Source organism: Melopsittacus undulatus, chromosome 3 (genome assembly GCF_012275295.1).
Source record: "Melopsittacus undulatus isolate bMelUnd1 chromosome 3, bMelUnd1.mat.Z, whole genome shotgun sequence".
Lineage (NCBI taxonomy): Eukaryota > Metazoa > Chordata > Aves > Psittaciformes > Psittaculidae > Melopsittacus > Melopsittacus undulatus.
Window position 1 is genome coordinate 7,454,793 of NC_047529.1, and position 14,211 is coordinate 7,469,003.

At 43.0% G+C, this 14,211-nt stretch overlaps 1 protein-coding gene across 4 annotated transcripts in view; it reads left to right on the forward strand.

The window, feature by feature from the left end:
* Window positions 1–525: 525 nt before the first annotated feature.
* MACROD2 (mono-ADP ribosylhydrolase 2) overlaps window positions 526–14,211 on the forward strand; it is an 882,506-nt gene continuing 868,820 nt past the window's right edge. For 3 of the 4 annotated variants that reach the window (XM_031047552.2, XM_031047553.2, XM_031047556.2), the window contains exons 1-2: window positions 526–727; window positions 5,039–5,155. In XM_031047552.2, the coding sequence (XP_030903412.2) occupies window positions 682–727; window positions 5,039–5,155 (163 nt within the window). In that variant the 5' untranslated portion in view covers window positions 526–681. The remainder of the gene's footprint in view (window positions 728–5,038; window positions 5,156–14,211) is intronic. The other variant, XM_031047555.2, reaches the window with a different exon arrangement.

Here is a 14,211-nt window from a genome sequence, read left to right on the forward strand (position 1 = left end):
GCCCGTTCCGCAGGCCGCGGCCCCGCCGGCCCACGACGCCGTCGCTTAGCAACGGCTCTCCCCCTCCCGGCCAATCGGCGGCGCGCTCGGTACCGGCCGGCAACCCGGAAGCAAAGGGCGCTGTGCCCGCCCGCACGGAGGAGGCGGGGCGGGGGGCGGTGGTGGCGGCGGGCGGCACCGGTCCGTGAGGCGCCCGCCCGCTCCCGGCCCGCGGGGGTACCGAGAGCACCGCCGCGCACAGCGGCCGCTGTCGCACCCAAGCACCCACCGGACCCTCCGGTCCCCCCCTCACAACACCCTCCGTGTTACACATATACACACACACAACCCAGCGCCGCCGGCCGCTCCGCCGCCGCTCTCAGGCTCCTCCTGTCCGGTGCGTCCGCCGGGCCCGGTGCGGCGGCGGGCGGAGGAGGGGGCTGCTGAGCGGCGTGTGGCGGAGCCAACGGGCGGCGGGGAGGGGGGCGGGCGCTGCGGGGGTGTCGGGTTAGAGCGAGGCGTGACCCAGCTGACGGGCGCCGTGCGGAGCCGGGCGGCGGGCGCGGAGCTCGGGCGGGAGCAGCAGCGGGAGCAGGCAACGACGCGCGGCGTCGGTAGCGCTCGGCTCTGGCGCGGCGTCTCCTCCACCCCCTCGTGAGCCTGGGGAACCTGCAGCTTAAAGCCGCTGCCAGCCACACCACCATGTACCCCGGCAACAAGCGGAAAAAGCTTTGGCGAGAGGAGAAAGGTATTACCGACCTTCACACCGCGTCCGGGGCCCGTTCCCACCTCTCGTCCAGCCGTGGGGGAGGCACGGGGGGGTCCCGTCCCCTCAGAGCCGCCGCCTCGCTGGGGGTGTCCGGCGGCGCTTCCCGCCGCCCGGCGCTGAGGTGACGGGGTGGGGGAGGGGGTGCTCCGTGCTGTTGTCCCTGGGGTCTGCCACTTAACCCCCCCCAAATCCCGTGTGTTTGAGGTGCCCCCCCCCGAAGCTCTGAGGGGATTTTGGGGCATTTTCCGTCACCTCGGTTATTTCGGACTGAACTTTGCTGTGAGGAGAGGGGCAGGCTGGAAACGTGCCCCTTTCCTCAGGGCTTCCCGCCCCCAAGTCACCTTGTGGAAGTGTTTCGGGTCGAAAAGTTAAGCACATGCCGCCGAAACGTGTTTTTCCTCCTTTAAACCCGTATGTTCTCCACGGAAAAGACGGTTTATTGTTACCGCGGGTGTAATGCGCTTGAGTTTAGCTTCTGGTGTTGGTGTGCCGCGGTGGAACGTTTGGGGTATGGGGCTCCCAGAGCTCCCCTCCACCATTGATCCTGTCTGTTAAGCCCCCCCACACTCACACACTCTGCATTACCTCAGTTTGTCAGACTCCGGAGCATGAAAACCATGGGACAAGCATTTATGCAGATCTTGCCATTTTGATACTTTTATGTTGATCACGTGGAAAGCAATGTAAGAATTAAGGTAAATTTATACAGTGGAATTAAAATATTTACATGGGGTGGGAGGAGAGCTTCTTGCCTGGTGGGTTCATGAAAAAGAACCCTAGAATTACACAAGGAGTAGGGGTATTAAAACAACCACACCATCAGGTTATAGTTTAAGCTTTCTTTTCTTCCATCATCCCTATGACTCTATGTTCTCTGCTAAGAAGGCAGGAGACCAGTTTGAAGGATGGGTTTCATCCTTTGTGGCAGAGATCAAGTGCGTGTGTCTAAGGACAAACTGTTAAAACACAGATAAACTGATCTCTCTGTAGATTAGCTGCTCCTGTCACTCTTCAGTGAATAGAGTTTTGTGACATGGTTTTCTCCTTGAAAACTCTTATAAAGCATGTTCTGTAGTTAAGTGGAGGCAACAAATTTCTGTCAGATGCTTTAAGTTTCTGTTACCAACAGTGAAGATAGAGTTAAATCTTCTCAGCCACTGCTTTTCCTTGTGGAAGTCCCTAATGCTGTGTATCGTGATGTTCAGAAATGCAGGTTTTGTGCTGGGGCAGATAGGGAAATGTTTCTGGTATGCTCTGCTGAGTTGTTCCCATTACTCCCACTTGTCTCTTCCAGCTCTGCTGCTGTCTGTGTAAATTCATAGCCTGGCGTGTGAACTTGAACTCTCAGCGAGGAGGGTCAAGTTGAGGGATTGGAGGGTAAGCTGAAAGCCTGAGTTGCAGGCGTGCTTTTGTTGTCTTAGTCAGCTGTGAGGATGGTGATTTCCATCCGTGCAGTGATGTTAGGGAAAGCAAACTGGAGCTCAGGACTGCTGCTGAGGTTTTCTGCCCAGGGAGGCATGTTTGTGGAGTGCTTGCCAGAACTCTGTGTCTCTTTGGCTAGTGAGAACGAACAGTGTTTGCCCATCTTCTGCTCCAGTAACTGCTTTCCAGCTCCGTGGTGGTGATGCTGGGCCTGGGTAGTGAGAAAGAAGAAACTTTTGTTCATTGTTGGCACTGCTCTTCAGATTGGCTGTTCTCTCCAAGTACCTTCTTTACTAGAGAGGAAAACTATAGAAGCTCAACTTCTTTCTTTCCTCCCCAGATTGCACTTCTGAAATCCAATCTTTTGTTAGGTTTACTTTTTTTTTGTTATGTCTACTTTTGCCTTTCCCAGGTACTCCTGAACCCCTTTAAAGCTGGCTGTGATCCCTCATTCTGCTCTTCCCACGAAGCTTGGAGTGCAATTGTTCTCAGCCTGTTACACTCTGAAGGACTTCTTAAAGAGAAAAAGCACTGATTGCTAAATATTGAGTTCAAACCCACTGACAATACGCTTGCTTTTCTTAATTACTTTCTTGGTAATTAAGGGTTGGTCCATGTTCTCCCAGGAGGGATTTTACTTGAGGACAGCTGAAACAGAGTAGAAGCAGGACTGGAGTTGATTTCAGTCCCAGGCACAAGCCTGGTCTGCCCACAACCTTTCAAAGGCACTTCATAAAGGTACAGGCAGAAAACCATGCTTGCAGCTAAGGCTGCTGGAAGCATCTTCAGGGAGGTTTGTGTATAATTAAGACTCAGTTTAAGTTCTTGCTGCTGCCGCCTCTCAAGAGCAAAGTTTTATAAAGCCTTATTGAGAGGAGCTTGTGTTTTGAAGGCACAGAACTGGCTCTTGTAACTTCTTGAGCAAAAGGCAGTTAAACTTCCTCTGCTTTGGTCCTTCAAACCTGACAGCTTTCTCAGGTAGTACTTGTAATGTGCTGTTAAATAGTTGGTGTTTTGTATGCTTGAAGATCAAGTCATGGAGTTAAGTGCATGTCTGTTGCGCATAATGGTGATCCTAATCACATTAGATTTACTTTTGCAATTGTAAATATCCAATTAAGATACCAGGCCTGAATAATGGGAGAGAAATGTTTTTTGTCAACTGAAGAGATGGTAATACTGTCAAAAATACCAAAATAGGTTTATCGTGATGAGGGAGTCTGTGCTTTAAAACCTGCCTCTGGTTGTTAGATTGCTGATTGCAGCCTGCATAATTAGGAAACTTTAATTTGTAAGGAAAAAAAACAACCCAAAAACCAGTGAAAGCGACTTTTTTTTTTCTAAGGTTTGATCTGAGAAGCAGTTTCCATGTTCAGCTTGCTCACTGCTCCTTCAACTTGAGATCAAAATATTCTTTTCATGTCCATCTAGTCCTTTATGCCAGAGGCAAATAATATGGGTCTAGCCCTCCCCTAATAACTCTTGAATCATCAAAGAGCATTTATTACTGATTAATGTGTCAAGAAAAACTATTACTGTGGTAATAGTAGTACAGTGCCACTGGTAAAAATGGACCCAAAAACTTGATTAGTGCATGGGCATCCTGATATGAATCTTATGCTGAGCTAATATTATGTATTCAGGTGAGGAGGGAGCAGAGGATGTGGCTGCAAGAATCAGGTACAGGGTCTTACTGAAGCACTGGGGTTGTTTGCAGTATTGGGTCATTGAGATGTGTTTGTTCTAATCTTAGAACTCACTCCATTTATAGCCAGGTCTGAAGAAGAGTGTGGTTGGCAGTAGCCGTCATAAATGTGTAGTCTTCAAGGCTTCACTTTTCACTAAATGTCTGAAAAAAGATGTGGTGGCTTTCTCAGGAGAAAACAGCCATGCATCTGTATTTGAGTGTGGTAACTAAGTGTGTCATGTTAATGTTCAAATTAAAATCAGTAAAGCTTAACCCACGCTGCTCACTTTAAACCCAGGTTCTGTTTTGGAGCACTTTAAACCCAGCAGGTGCAGCTTATTGCTGGTCCTGGTCTGCTTCTTAGAAGCATGTTTAGCCAGTGGATGGCAATGGTCTGTCCTAACACTTGAGGTTATGTTCAGCCAAGGTTTGTCACACTTGCATACTTAAGTTGCTTACTCATGGGTATTTAACAGATATTACTATTTTCTGCAGCTACTGAATTTTGGCTCAAAATGGGTTTAAATGCCACTGGATGTTTCTAAAGCAAATGACAGCATTTTTCTCATGCTGAGAATTACAATATGTGCAGAACAGAAAAATCCCAGCCAAATGAAACCACCTTTCTTATTACCCCAGCCATCTACAAAGTGAGAGAACATTTGCTCTAGCTCTGATTTCTTTTGTAATGTAGTAGCACTTTAATTTTGTACTTTGCCTTTACTTGCTGGCATTGGTAGGATTTAAGTTAAAAATGTTTCAATTTAGATCTTCCTATCTTTTTTGTTTTGAAGTTCTAGCTTATATCTGCAAAAACTGAAGAAGAGGATTTAGTACCAGAAAATGCTGTGTGAAACAACATAATGAACTTGCTGTTCTCTTATCCTTGAACTAGTCTCAGGAAGAAGAGGTACAAGAGTGATGTGAGGAGGAAGTCTGGACAGCTGAGAGTGTAGTGAAAAGGCTTTTTTGTCTGGACTGGGATATCCAGAAATAGGTGCATGCAGTTGTTCACTTGCATTGTGTTTAGCTTTAGTTGTAACTCATTGAATCACCTGTGCTTGATTCTCTCAAGTGGTATTTTGTTGCATCAGGGATGCTGAGTTGGTCACTACTTGGCTAATGTGCAAGAATATACAAAAGCTTGCAAAACTTCTTTTCTTTCTCTTTTCCCTAAACAGAGCGCCTGCTGAAGATGACCTTGGAAGAAAGACGCAAAGAGTACTTGAGGGAATATGTTGCACTGAAAAGTATTCCAACATGGATGGAAGACTTAAAAAGTAAGAGTGAAGGTGATGGTGAGTAAACCAGGAGAATCTTTTTAAATATAAACTATTCTGTTTTCTCAATCTGAAGTTCATTTTTAGGGGGGGCAAAGCTTAGGGCCTGTCTTGCTGCTGTGTCAGCCTAACACAAGGAAAAGAGCACTTCAGGAATGGGGGGGAAAACCCCAACAAAATTTCTTAAAGCCTCACTGGTATCCACTAGTTCTTCAGGTATCTCAAGAAAGAGTCACAACACATCAATGTTACTCTTATATGTGTAAAATAGCTATGCTGGACATGGATCTTACTTCCCAGATAGTCCAGGAGACAGCCATGCCTGATGAGTTTTGTCTTTGATACTTACAAGTGTAACAATATGGGGAACCAGGCAAAATGGTGGTGTTCTTACAGGTGGCTGAAAAGCAGAGGAGTAGTGTGCAGGTTGTGCTGTTTTCTGAAAATGCAGGTGTGGGAGAAGATTGGATTTGAAGCCTGTCTTACTTATGGTCCTGTTAGCTTTCTTGGGCCTGAGGAACATGAGCCAAGTCTGGATTAACTATCCTTCTCTTAGCATGTGCAGCATTATCATGGTTATGATCACCGGTAGAGTTGTCTAACTGCTTCAGTGAAGGCTGACCCAAAATGGGAATCTGATTCACTTAAAGAATTCTGTAGCAGTGCCTTGTTCTTAGTCTAGTTGCCTTTCGTTGACATAAAGGTGTGAAAGAAGAGGGATGACTTTTCAGGTGGTTAACTCTTTTTTTTTCTTTCCATGTCTTGATATCCTACTTGGCTGAAGCTTGTGTGTTTTGGAGCAGGATCTGACTACCAGAACTGAAGTGTTTCCTGCTTCTGCAGATGCAGGACTAGTTTTCTAACCCTTTTTGATATCATTAAGGACTAATAGTGGCCTGTGTGAACAGGTGTGTAGAGTAATGGGGCTGCAGGTGGAAGTGGTCTTTATGGTAATATTTCAGGTGAAGTGAGGCCTGGAACTAATTGGCTGTTATTCATAAAATGTGAAAACTGTGGCACTTCTTAGCATAATCTGGAGGAGGTGAGAGATTTGCAGATGTCATAAACAGCTAATGTTATTGTGTACTCTTAAAAAGCATCTTGAATGACTTTTGAAGTGAAAATGTCAGAGGTTGATGAACTCTTCAACAGTGATTAGTAGTTGTATTCTAACAGTATCCATAAACCTCTTTCTCCTATTAGAGTAGCTGTTTTATATCTTAGGATACCATGAAGCCTGTCCACCTATTAAAAAAGGCTACATAAAAATAGATTACCTGACTTTTCCGAGTGATAACATGGGGATATGCAGTATATCATATGGTTTAACTGTGAAACTCTTTAGCCATGCTAGCCTAGGCTGCCTGTATTTGAACTACTCTCAGATTCTGTATAATGTGCTGAAATTCACAGATCTTATATTACTTGGGCTGCTGAACATGACAAGGTGTGGATTCACATTGCAATTGCTGTTACACTTCGCATAAGCCAAATGTCAGTGTCTAATATGCAGGTATTGAATCATGGCACTGGTGAATTCATTTTCTCATAGCTGCTCCTGCATTCTCTCTGTTAGTACCAGTACACTGCAAAAAAAATGCTGGAAGGCAAAAGTTGTGCTAAAACACTGCTACTTGAAGCTTTTGTTGCACTGTGTGTTCTAGAGAGAAATATCCACGATCACTTGTTATCTTTGGTGTGTTTGTTGTAAGTAAGCCATGTGGAATAGTGGACTTCTAGAAGGACAGACTGCTGAAATGCTTCTGTATTTCAACTGATCAGTACAATTAAATATGTGTATTAATGTGACTGTTACATGCATTTCACACTCTATTTCCCTTAAATGTTGCCCTCACTTCAGACATGTCAAGAGTAAGAACTGTCTGTCTGAGCTAAAACAGTGAAAAATTTAGAGTTTAAGTCTTCTTGGGGGTTAGAACTTCCCCTCTGTGTACTGGGACATGTGGAGGGCAACTGGTACAATCCTTGTAAATGAGACTAAATGAGACTCTGGAGAGAGCAAGTGAAGGCTCAGGTAGGAGGAAATTGGTCATGACTTGGCAGTGCTATATACAAGTTCTGATATTTTATTCGAGTGAAAAACTACTTGCAGTAACAAACTAGAGAAGTCTGAATGGTGGTGGTGGGGGGAAATCCTCTGTATGTCTGCCAAGCCAAACCAGCAACTGATGGGGAATGTAGATATAGTTCTTTACCATTTACTTCTAACACTGTATACAGTGGCAAAAATGATGGATTGATTAGTAAAGTGTGGAGTGGCTGTTCAGGAAGAGTGATGAGGAGAAATCAAGAAAGCAACCAAGAACAACTAAAGTGAAGCGGATGCAATCAATCAGCTGCTGGAGTAAGAAGCTGTAGGAGAAGGGCTGGCAGTAGTCCCTGTAGATACTCAACTGGAGGTTAAGGGTGTTCAGGACTGCACACTTTTTGGTACTGACTGTTAAGAAAACTGCATGAAAAATACAAAAGCTTTACGGTACCTATTTATAAATGCAAATTTAAATTAACATCTCCCCACACTGGGAGATTCCAGTCTGGAAGTTTAACAGAAGATTGAAGAGTCTGTGAGGAACTGCTGGAACTGGAATGACCTAAAAAGTTTGTATTGGGAAAGAACCAATCTAATTGCTATGATACCTCTGTGTGTTCTTTATTGACATATTTGGAGAACATACCTTAGTTTGTCGATGAAAGCGTTTCTTTCCCATCCCTGCTCCTCCACCCTTTAATATGAAGTCGTGTTTAGAACAAAATTCTGAAGAAAACCAGTAAAGCTTGGAGAAAGTTGATATTAAGGTAAATTTTGGCAAGGCTGGAAGTCTTTATAACAGAGGGATGTAAACAATGCGAAGGCTTTGAGGAGTAAAGTCAGGGAATTCTGAATGTCAGCTGACAGGGACTATGTCTCTTGTAACAGCAAAGTCTTTGCAAACATTTGGCAGTTGAAAGCAGCTGTGTGTAGTTCTTATCTTTGGTTTGCTCTTCTGTGACTAAACCAAGAGCCTACATTTTTTGCAGGTTTACTTGTGTGGCCAGGACTAGCTGTAAGAAATCGGGTTGGTGTGAGTTTTGCTATGGAATTTGGTCAGTATTTCTGATACTTTTTGATATGGGTAGTGTGTGCAATGTGGAATGCAGGGACTAAGCCCAGTGTCCACTGCTTTGAACTGATGGAAGCAAGCTGAGGTGTGTATATGTGGTTGCAGAAGGACTACATTGTCAGCACCCCATGTTTTGTGTACAACTTGCCAGGCTGCACAAGTGAACCTTGTAGATCAAGTGTGTAATGCTGTCCCTTCTTCCATTGCTGTCACTGGCAAGTGGGCCTCTTTAATGTAGAAGATGGTAGGAGGGGAAAAATTCTTGTTCTTGAAGTAGTTCTGTAAATGTAACCTTTGCTTTAACTGCATGTATTAAGGAAATAAGGAGTTGTGTGCTGTGGAAATGAAGAATGAGCTTGTCATGCAGGGCTGGCTATTACCTTTATACCATAACCCATTGTACCTCCTGCTTCTTATCCTTCAGATGCACCAAAGGCAGACACATCTCATCTATTCAGTTATGTTCCTTCCTCACAATATGCTAATAATGGACTTGTATTTTGAAGCTCTGGAGTTTGTATCCCTTTATTTCAATGCTATTTATCATACACTACTTGATGTTAGGCTTTCATGCTGTAGAGCAGTGGTAGCTTATGTTTTGTCATGCTTGCTGAATAAAATGTCACCATATAGATGAATAGAGTGTTTTTTGATATCAAATATATATATATATATATATATATATATGAGCTCTTTCTTAGGTGCATACTTATTCCTTTGCTGTCTTTACTCTTCAGTGGGGAATGTGAGACATGACTTCAGAAAATGTTCTTGAAAGCTTTTTGAAAAACCAGGGTCTTGGGAATTCTGTTGTCAGTGAGTTTTGTGTGTCACTGGTAGAAAAATGTTTCGTTGCATTAATGGGCTAATTCAGAAAATGGAATAAGCTATGTAGTTTAACTCGAGGTAGCTGTCAGTCCTGCCGAGTCTCACAGCCTCTGGGATTCATAGCAGCAGTGCCAAGAAAACAGCAAATTCAGGTGATGGTTTGAAGATCTTTGCTAATGGAAACCAAAGCTTTTGATTGGATGAAGTTAAAATGGAAGGACACAGTCACTATAAAGTTCATATTCATTTAAAATTAAATTACATAAAAGGTCTGCAGGTTTGGTTTAAGTCTTGAAGTATGTTTAGATGTTTTGGCAGCCTCTGGATTTTCTTTATCTTTTTTGAAAATGATATGGTTCAAACTGTATTCAAATTAATCTACTTAAACACTGAGGGTTTTATATATAATAAAAAGGATTGAATGAAAGCATCTTTGTACTCTGAATCTATAGCTTTCTAAATATTCAAAGTGAGTTGACGCAAGATTAGAGAGACAGCATCTAGATGAGCCACTCAAAATGCTTCATGATGAAAAGAAACTATATGGTAACACTGAGCTCTGTTGACCAGCATCTCTTGAGCTAGTTAACTAAACCCAGGCAATGCTGCATTCTTCAGAGCTTCTCCCTATGGCCCTGTTTGATATGAGTATCTATTCTGCTGGAACTAGGAATCAAGGTGATGATTATCAAACAGCCTTTGGTAAGTAATGCTGCTACTAAGCTGCAGAGAAATTCAGCCAGACAAGTGAGAAATAGCATCTCTCTCCACCACTCAGTTTTCAGTGAGTTATACAGGAAGAAGAAATTATGTTCTGCTAGAACATTGATTGTCAAAAGTTGCCTGATGAGCAACAAGTTCTGTCTGTAATGGCTGTGTGAAATGAGTATGCTTCAAGACTGCCCCCCCCCCTCACCAAACCAAGTCCATCAGCTTGCACTGTGTTTTTTTTCATACAGTGACTTTAACAACTGTCTTTTAGAACTGATTTCTAGTTGAGTGACAAGGATGAAAGTAAATCGAGATATGTTAGCTCAGTGTGATGCTTGCTATCTGTCAGTCAAAGAAAATGGTGCTTTTGCTACTGAAACTCTTTGGTTAAGTTCACAGTACAGCAGGTTTTCTGGAGAATTCACATAGAAAACTGCAATAACTTGTGTGCTGCAGTTCAGGATCTCCTGCTATTAGCTGTGGCCTTGAATGTGAATTCCAGCTTTGCTTTAACTCTTGCCGTATTTGGTTTTGTCCTTACTTATATATTAGCATGCCACTTGATTACTCATGCTAAACATTTTATCACGAGGTCTCTTGAGGACTATTGTGTTTAAGGTTGGAAAGCTGTGTCATTTGAATGCATGCGGAGATCACTGCTTATTAATTGTCTGTAATAGCTGGGGAAGCTCAGCTAAGAGACTGCCATCTGTAGCTTCTATGGATTGTGTGAAGATCATGGTAATGAAGTCTTTTGAATACTTAAGCAATGACATGCTTTTTGTGGACGAGGCTATAAACCTGTTTGTGCATATCTGTTACCTGTCTGTGTTATTCCTTTGCTGCTTCTTTGATATGTGCATAAGCATGGTAACATCAACAAACCATGTCTGCAGCTTATTAAGTCTCTTCTAAAGGTGTCCAGGATTCTGTGTGCATGGCATAACGTGCAGTGACTTTAAGGCTGAGGTGGTTTACATTTGGCAGCAGTAGATACCAAAGGCTGCCAGTGCGCTAGGGAGTAACCGGAGCTCTGTGTGCTCTAATTCTCCCAGGCTCTAGGCTGCCCTTTGGGGATCTGTGCTGGACAGATGCAAAGTTGTGGAGCAGTACAAATCTGACCATGTGATATATTGACCTCCCCACTCTTCTCCAGTCCAAATCCTATACCTCAGCTGTTCTTTTCCAAAGATACAGCCTTGCACAACACAGAGATGGGAAAAAAAATCCAGGTGCAAGTTTACTTGAGTGTAAAATAACCTGGGAGGGATGGTAGTTTGTTTTTTGAGGCAAGTATTCCTACCTAGTTAGAGATCCCCTGATACAGGGGGATAATTCAGAGTGTTAGTGTAGTGGAGAAATGCAGTATACCAAAAGAACCAATATGTATTCACTTGACCTTGTAATTCCCTGGTGAGCAGCATGCATATAACCTTTATAGGATGGATTAGCTGTCAAAGAAATGACACTTGCAGTACAGTTCTCTGTAAGGTGCTTTGGGGGAAAACCAAAAAAAGTATCTTGCTTTCAGCAAGTGTGAGAGATGATTATTAAAAAGCAAAAACAAAATCAGCCCTTTTTATATAGATTAAGAACACATAATCCAGTGGGGCTAATCCTTCTTCTAAGAAAATAAATCACTTGTCTTTGATGTCTCTTCTTTTTAAGCTGCTGTTCCATGATTATTTTCTTTTTTTAACAAGTTAAGTTCCACACAGTGTTAAGCTTATACAGGTCCTTGATAGAGCTATTGTTTTTTGACCTTTTGCATGCAGCTGAGCGAACCCTCTTATTTCCAGCTGCAGCCAGCTCCTCCAGGGACAAGAGTTAATACCAGGAAAGGATGCTGCTCTCAAGAGTAAATTGGTATCTTTACTGAAGTTCTACAAACTCTCAATGTGTTTTTGAGAGTAATAGAAGATGGAGATGCAAAGCATGTCTTTGCAAGAAAGAATATTTCTAATGTTTAAGTGCTGGTGACATGAGTCTTGACCAGATTAATAAATCCCAAGCTTCTGTTCCACATGCAGTATGAGGAGCAGTCCTTCTTTTTTATAGCTGTTGAACATCACTGTGCACTGAAGTTTTGCACAGAGATCCCTAAGGCAGTGTTTACCAGTGTTAGAAAGTCTGGATGATGTACTGTGCTGTCAGCTGGTAGGCTCGCTCGGAGTGTGAGGAAGGATGGCTTTAGCAGCAGTGGTGCTGTGTGTAAGTCAGTATGTGCCATTCCTCAGAAAGTGCTGAGAAAAGCACAGGGTTTCTCAAGTTCCAGCCTGGAGTTTTTTGCTGGCTGACTTGTCCCATATTCGAGACTAAAGGAAAGAAGCATAGTAACTTTCTGAGATACTTTAATATGTGCAGGGGGAAAGAATAGATTATACGTCTTGGTTTCTAGTAGTTTGTGTTTATATGCATGTCTGTCTTTTCTCCTTTGATTATTGTTTCTTTCTGTTACCTTTTTTTGTGTATAAAGGATGAGCTTTTGGGTATGGCAGGCTGCAAGATCGAGTCCCAAAATGAATTTCTTGCTCTACAGAGACAGTTTCAGAAAGTCATGTAGTTTTGCTCAGTATGGTAGCTTGGCTAAACTCCTGATATATAATTTATGATGGATTGTGGCATATGTCCTCAGAGTCTCTTGCAGACAGATGTGAGCCAATGTGCCAGCCTCACTGGAAGCCGTGTGTCTACGATGAGGCTGAGGCCAAGATCAAGCTGTTATATTTACCCTTGTCATTGCTTACTAATGTAGACGTTTTGCCCTGCCAACTGGCTATGTGACTTCTGCATACCTTCAGGTATAGGTGGAAAAAGCTGATGTCCCCCTGCAGAAGACTGGGAGCCTCTTTTGATAAGATAGCAAGAGACTGGTGAGGCTTGTCTTAATTGACTGTAGCTTAGATGTGACAGACATTTATGAAGGTGTTGAACTATTTCTTCAAGTAGGATTTGCTGTGTGTGGCTAACAATAATTAGTGATCATACAGGGTTTGTTGACTGCTGCTGTCTGGATCTGGGAAGCTTAACCAAGCCTGAAAATTCACTGCTGTGTATGGACAGTGGTTTAACTCCCTTGATAAGGTGGTGGGATCACTGATGCAGTTGAAGCTCACTGAGCTCTCTGGACCATATTAACCAACTTTCATGCACAGCTGCATTTGCTTCATGCACAATTAAACAGTTGATTACACATGTGTTAAAAACCCAATCACTGGAAAGTAGATAAGCTTGGTTTCCCTTTTCCAGTTCACTAGAGCTGAACTGTACACCACATAGAAATGTCTCCAACAAACCAACAAAGTTGTTGTACTACTAACTGTGTGAAGTGATACATGGCTTTCTCTGTGTGAGGGCACCTAGCTGATGTGTAGTTGGAAATTCCAGTTGACCTGGAATTCCTCATCCATTTAGGAAGTGCTTGTGTACAGATGTGTTACGATGCACACAAAATTCTCTTCTGTGCTGGAGAAAAGGCTCAACAGCCCAATTTAAATACAAACTTCTATTTTGCACAGCTTTGAAAACCACTGAAATGACTATTGTATGTGTGGCTCCATTTCACTAAGAAGTAACTTATTCAAATGGGAAGGCAGGAGGAAGCCTCTGAGACATGCAGCTGTTGCATGTTGACTTGGCATGTTTGCAGAAGTGTGTAAGTGTCTCTACCAAAGTTTCCAGATGTTTTTTATTTTGTGGACAGGATGCTGTAGAATGGATATCTTGCAAAACTAAAACTCTCAGCCTTCTGCTGTAGCAAGTACATTTTTTTCTGAAAGCGGAAGTAGTTTTCTACATGCAGCTTTGCACTAATAGCATCTCTAGAGGTTCATGGTCAAATGCTGGGTTTGAAAAGACTGCTTTGTAGTTAAAGAGGATTCAGTCTGAAGACTTTGGTTGTCTGTAATGCCTATATGAAGAAAGTGTAGAACTGGTTGCACATCTGTATTGCTTTAAAACATTTACCTTCCTTATCCTGCCCTTTGCTTTTTCACATAAGCTTTTTGTGTGCAAATATGGGCCTTTTTGATTGTCTCCTTGGTACTGATGGTTAGTCTAAAGGTGTTGTAGATACATGTTTCTCATTTGCTGCACAAATATGACTGGTAGCTGAAGTTCAGCCTGTAGTGGATTTATTCCTGTATTGTTAATCTTTTCTGTGTGAGTAAGGTAATCTTTAAAAAAGATGCTGCTCTCTACAAACGTACTGTGTGCCACAGTGCTGCCAGTTTGTGGTAATATTTAATGAGTTTATGTTAACTGAAAACAAACCCCAGACTATATGTAAGTGTCACTGAGGGGATGGGTCAGTTATATTTCAAGGAAAATTAGTGTTCCATTTTCTTTTTCTCCCCCTTTGCTCAGTTAGCAGAGTTCTTATGGGGAAGCTTTGTAAGTGTATTGCAAATAACT